This window comes from Ursus maritimus, unplaced genomic scaffold (assembly GCF_017311325.1).
Source record: "Ursus maritimus isolate PB19 unplaced genomic scaffold, ASM1731132v1 scaffold_2, whole genome shotgun sequence".
Taxonomy (NCBI): Eukaryota; Metazoa; Chordata; class Mammalia; order Carnivora; family Ursidae; genus Ursus; species Ursus maritimus.
In genome coordinates, this window is record NW_024424452.1 from 30103921 (window position 1) to 30109838 (window position 5918).

The 5918-nt window shown below is 58.2% G+C and overlaps 2 protein-coding genes across 2 annotated transcripts; both read left to right on the plus strand.

Annotated features, from left to right (window-relative positions):
• Window positions 1-3558: 3558 nt before the first annotated feature.
• On the plus strand, window positions 3559-3988 carry PRM2 (protamine 2). Its single transcript, XM_040634542.1, has 2 exons — window positions 3559-3835; window positions 3945-3988. The coding sequence occupies exons 1-2, from the start codon at window positions 3559-3561 to the stop codon at window positions 3986-3988; spliced, it is 321 nt and encodes a 106-aa protein (XP_040490476.1).
• Window positions 3989-5409: 1421 nt separating this feature from the next.
• Window positions 5410-5703, plus strand: PRM3 (protamine 3). Its single transcript, XM_008697131.2, has one exon. It carries the CDS (start codon window positions 5410-5412, stop codon window positions 5701-5703), a length of 294 nt encoding a protein of 97 aa, XP_008695353.2.
• Window positions 5704-5918: the final 215 nt, after the last annotated feature.

Here is a 5918-nt window from a genome sequence, read left to right on the forward strand (position 1 = left end):
TGTCTTTATCCCTAACACTCACGCGGGGCGCAGGAACGGTCACACAGAGCTCCCAGTGGGCTGGCCCCGTCTTGCCCCAGCTTGCCCGTGCTGTCTGCCCCGACCACAGGGGTCCCCCTTCCACTCCGCACATGTGCCAAGCACCTCTCAGCCTCGGGACTTTTTTTTTTCCAACCAACGTGAAATTCACATCACAAAATGCACCATTTTAAATGGAACAATTCAGGGACATTGAGTAAGTTCACATTTTGTGCAACCATCACCTCCATCTAAAACATTTTCACCACCCCAGATGGAAGCCCGGTGCCCACTAGGCGGTCACTCCTCACGTCCGCATGCCCAAGCAGCCACCCGTGGACGGGTGTGTCTATGGATTTCTGTCTTCGGGACACTTCGTATAAATGGGACGCACGCTGTGTGCTGCCTCAGAACCTTGCAACAGCTGTTCCTTCTCCCCACGTGCTGTTCCCTCCTCCAACACTGACTCGTCCCTTACGCAGCTTTCCTAGCGCCTCCCTGAGGTCAAGGCCTCCCCAACCTCTTATACCCTCTGAAATCCCCCCAAGTGACCCTTAGCATTTTTCACAAGTTCAGTTATTCTGTGTGGCTGCTGTATTCACATCTCCCATAGTTTGGTGATAAAGTTGATGAGGCAAGAAGACGTTGGCCTTATTTGTCCCTGGATGCCGGTGCCTAGCCCAGAATCTGACACATAGTAGGTGCTCAACAAGTTTTTGTGAATTGCGTTAACTGAGTGAGTCAGTGAGTCAGTGCCCTTTACAGAGAGACCTTCTTGTCTCCTCTGGGCTGGTGACCTGGGGGGGGGGGTCCCCACCCTGTGCTGCCCGGCTCCACCCTGCTCCCACCAGGGGCCTCCCACACGCCCATATATGGACGCGATCAGGACAGCTCTGGCCAGGGGTCTGTGAGGTCCAGGCCTCTGTGACCTCACAATGCCAGGGGGCCCCCCCGTGTCTATAAGAGGCCCAGGAGGCAGCCCCCGGGCTCACAGCCCACGCAGTTCCACCTGCTCACAGGTTGGCTGGCTCAACCAAGGTGGTCCCCCTGCTCTGAGCACCCGGGCCGGTTCCATCTAGCGCCATGGCCAGATACAGATGCTGTCGTAGCCACAGCCGGAGCAGGTGCCGCCGCCGGAGACGCAGATGCCGCAGACGAAGGAGGCGATGTTGTCGGAGGCGGAGAAGGAGAGGTGAAGGGGCCGCTCCCTGGGCTTGGGGAGCTGGGGGGGAGGGTCCCAGCCGTGCTGAAACCCCGTCCCCGCCTGTCCCCCGCCCCCAGTGTGCTGCCGCCGCTACACCGTGGTGAGGTGTAGGAGAAGATGAGGAACGCACAGAAAAGCCCGGTCCACCGCACTCCTGCCTGCAACGCCACCAGCCGCCAAGACCCTCCTGCCTCCTCGTGAACATGCCACCAGCTCAATGACATGAACAGGAGCCTGCTAACGAACAATGCCGCCTGTCAATAAACGATGAAAACTCATTCTTCTCGCCTCTTTGCCTGGAGGGGGCTCGGGGTGGGGGGGGGCTTGGGGAAGAGGGGACACGTGGATCTTGTTTCAGACGCTTCACTCCACTCTGGTCACTGAATCTGCCCCCCACCCCTGCAACCATCCCTGTGTGAGCCCCACCCGGGGGCTGGGAGCTGGGTCCTCTTCCCGGCTGCGCTCCGTGGCTTTCTGGGGGCAGCTAGAAATGGGCCCCAGAAACGGGCTCAGTGCTGGCTTCCCCCCACCCCAAGAACCAAGGAAACTTTTACCAGCTCAAGCTCCAGGTTTTAGCTATATCCCACTTGTCCCCAAATTGCCCAACTCGGTTTCTTTCTGCTTCCAGCGCTGTCCCATAGCGCATGTCCCACCCGGGGGGCAGTGGTGCGAAGCTAAAAATACCTCCCTGGTTGAGGAAACGAGGGGACTCGTCCATCTCATCTGCCCACTCCCCCCACGGGATGCACGGAGGGTTTAAAATCCCAGTGAGCCGTGGAGATGGTTCACGAGACTCTTGGGACACTTTGAACCAAGCAGACCTCAAAAGAGCCTGTCGGTTACAATCATCACACGGTGGCAGAGCACAGCCCAGGGCAACAACTCAGTGACCAGGCGCTCAGTAGTCCGGCGCTCAGTGACCCAGGACCCTCAAGTGACAGGAACGTCCCTGGCCATGACTTCCCGTTTATTGAACATCATGGGTTCATCACATCCGGGCCTTGCACTGACCTTGCAAGACAGGTAGAGATGACCCTGTCTTTTCAGGTAAGGACACGGAAGGGGACTGAACCCTCTTGCATGACCCCAACCACGAGATGACTTCCTGTTCCCCGTCAGACGATGACAGGATGGCTGGACACAGATCCTCTCCACTCCCCCACCCCCTGTACCGGGGCAGACTTGCTCACGCAGATTAAGCTCTAGCCATGGGGCTTCTGAATCTGCAGCGTCTGGGGGTGATCCCTGGGCCTTCCTCTTAGCGGGTGCCATCCCCAAGGGCACTAACAACTGCGGGAGCAGTGCCTGTGTCGATAGTGATAGCGGTCCCTGTGGGTCCTTCCTTCCACCGGGACGTCCTCCTGGTTAACCGTCTGCTCCTGCTCCTGGCCCTCTTGCTGCTGCCCCTGCCCCTGTTGTCCCTGCCCCTGCGGCGGACACTCGCTGGGACTCCTCGCGCGGCAGAGGACCATCGTGCTGGCGGTGGAATTAACAAATTACCACAAACTTCATTGCTTAAAACACGAATTTATTCTTAGTTTTGCAGGTCAGGATTCCGAAATGATTTAAAATCAAGGTGTGGGCAGGGCTGTGTTTCTGGAGGCTCTGAGGGAGTATAATTGGTTTCCTTGTCTTTCCCAGATCCTTGAGGCCGCCTGTATTCTCGGGCTCATGGCCCCCATGTGACCACACTGGACCCACCCACTGCACATGAGGTAGCAGCCAAGCGGGAGACACCTCCTCATTCGTTTGCTCCAATTTTGACTTCAGATTTTCGTGGGGTCATCAAAGGACAGTGAGGCCCAGGCAACGGGTAGATGGCACATTTGGAGGGGAGCATCCCCTGGGCACAGAATGACGCCTAGCCTTGCCCCTTATGTACAGAGTGACCTTGAGCAAGTCACGCTACCCCTGTATGCCTGTTTTCTGGAAAAGAGTTGTTGCAAAAGGAGTGGATGTATGGGAAGTCGATGAACCAATGCCCGGCCTACAGGGACCTGCAGACAGATCACAGCACAGCCCCAAGGTGGGGAGAACGCATCAGGAATGATTTGGACAAGAAAAAGTTGGCAATGTCCTTGTGGCGACACATTTTCTAGGCAAGGCAAGGAGTGGCCTGCCCTTCCAGACCCTGCTGGCCAGGCCAGGGTGGGGACAATGGTGGGGTGGGGCCCCCGAGTCATAGTGGGGGGCCCCTTTATATACAAGTCCCCAAAGAGCCGCCAGCAGACCAGACCAACATTAACAGCAAGAGCAGGTGGGCAGGCCTCAGCCCTCCTCCCCCACCCCCACGGCCAGCTGCAGCCTCAGCCGAAGCCACCTGCCCCACCAGCACGATGGTCCGCTGCCGCGCGAGGAGTCCCAGCGAGTGTCCACCGCAGGGGCAGGGGCAGCAGGGGCAGGGGCAGCAGCAAGAGGGCCAGGAGCAGGAGCAGGAGCAGACGGTTAACCAGGAGGACGTCCCAGTGGAAGGAAGGACCCACAGGGACCGCTATCACTACCGGCACAGGCACTGCTCCCGCAGACGGCGGTACAGGGTCCACAGGCGGCGACGGCGCTCCTGCCAGAGGCGGCGCCGGAGACGCACCTGTAGACACCGGAGGCACCACAGAGGTCTGGCCAGTTCCCCCCGCCTGGGTGCACCTTGACCCCGGGACCCCCCTCCCCCCCCCACCAAGCCCCAGCCCCATGGCCCTGTAACCCGAACTCTCTTCCCCAAAAGGCTCCAGAAGGGTCAGGAGGAGGAGGTACAGAAGACGGCACTAAACCTTCCTGGGATGGAAATTAAGGAAAAGTCACCTGCCACGGAACCACCTCACGAGGCCACAGCCATCCCCCGGCATTGGATGCCCGACCCCCGAGTTTGCAAGGAGCCCACAACATCTTGACTAACATGAGCAAAAGTCATCTGCCAAATAAAGCTTGAGATAATAAACTTGGCTAAACTTGGCTGTCAGGGATTCCTTTACGCAAATGGCACAGATACGAGAGTAAACGTATAAACGACTAAATCCCATCCCACGCTGGCAGGTCACCCTGTGACACTGTGGGTGTCCTCCATCACCGAGAGCCAGGAGAGCCAGAGTTTCCTGCTTAATGAATATTCGAGGGTGCCAGGGAGCGGGGGGAAAGTGGGACTTGTACTGAGAAGGACAGCAGGTCTGGCATGCTCCAGCAAGAACAAGGCCAGCATGGAGGGAACCAAAGCCCCTTGATGGACTGAGTGAGGCCTTGTGCACCATCTGAGGCCCTGCATTACCACACGCTTATGCTCCCTCCGGAGGCTCCAGGACAGAATTTGTTCCTGCCTCTGGAGTGAAGCTCCTCCTAGTTTCCTCAGTGTTCTAATCTCTGCTTCTGTGAGCGCTACCTCTGCCTCTCTTAGAGACACACCTCTCTTATACGGGACTAGCCAGGCTAGTCTCCCCACCTGTGCAAGAGACCCGGAGGGTCCGTATTGAGCTGACCACAGCCACCGAGGATTCGGGGCAGGAAATTCGCAGGAATCCATTTTCCATCCTAAGTGCTCAGGAAGGACTCCACCCTCCAATGCTGAAATTGTGTGGCACGGGTGTGTGTAAAGAGACCTGTGATCCCCAAACAGGAACGAATTAGTACGGTTTTCTTCAGTTTTCTAGGAACATCGCTTACACGTAGGGCACCTCCCCCACCGGCCCCCTCCCGGGCCCCAGCCCAGGGGCAGGAAACCAGACATTTCCAGCCCCTCCCCTCCCTCATGCCAACTCCCCCAAAGTAGCCACTATTCTGACCCTTCTTCACATACTGTCAACAGCTCTTTCGGGCTGGGTATTTCTGGAATGTGGGGAGGAGTCTGTGTGCTCTCCTGCTTCTAGAAATTCTATCCCCAACTGTCATCCCAGCTAAAAGGGGGCCTTTTGCCAGCACAAATGAGGCCTGGTGGAGGAGGTAACATGGCAAGGCAAGGCGGTCGGCCTGGAATTCTCTGTCCTGGCCTGCAGGTGGTGGGAGCACAGGGAGGTTGCTGGTGCCTGGGGTTTGAGTCAGGTGTTGGCCCAGAACTCGGGTATCCAAGGGTGGGGGTGGGGGTGGGCTCCAGGGCCCCTTTGTGATGTCGGCGCCCTGCCTGCTGTCCTCACAGCCCCTCCACGCCCTCCCCACCCCCAGTGGCCTTCCTGCCCAGTCTGGAGAGGCAGCCAGAGCAGACAATGGGTTCCCGTTGTGCCAAGCTCGGCACAGGCCACAGCCGGGGCCACGAATCCTCCATGAAGAAGCTTGTGGCCTGCGTGAGTCAGGATAACTTCTCCTTGTCGTCCGAGGGTGAGGAAGAGGAGGAGGGAGAGGAGGAGGAGGAGGAAGAGGAAGAGGAAGAGGAAGAAGAAGAGGAGCTCCCGGTGCAGGGCAAGCTGCTGTTGATGGAGTCCGAGCGGCAAGAGGAGGAGGGCGCTGAAGAAAATCCCGTGGCCCAGCAGAGCCCGGAGCCCAAGCAGACACACTCCTGACCCGTGACGGTGGCCCAGGAAGAGGGGCCTGCCAGTGTTCCAGCGAGAAGAACTTTCAGAAAAGAGTCAATAAAAAGTCTCCAAGGACTTCTGCTGTCCTGTGGTGTCACGAGTTCGTGTGTGTGTTCAGGGAGGCTGAAGGGCAGGAGTCCATGACCCTGATCCTGAGGTCCAGCCAGAAGTTCTCATGAGGCCCACCTCCCATGACTTCTCGC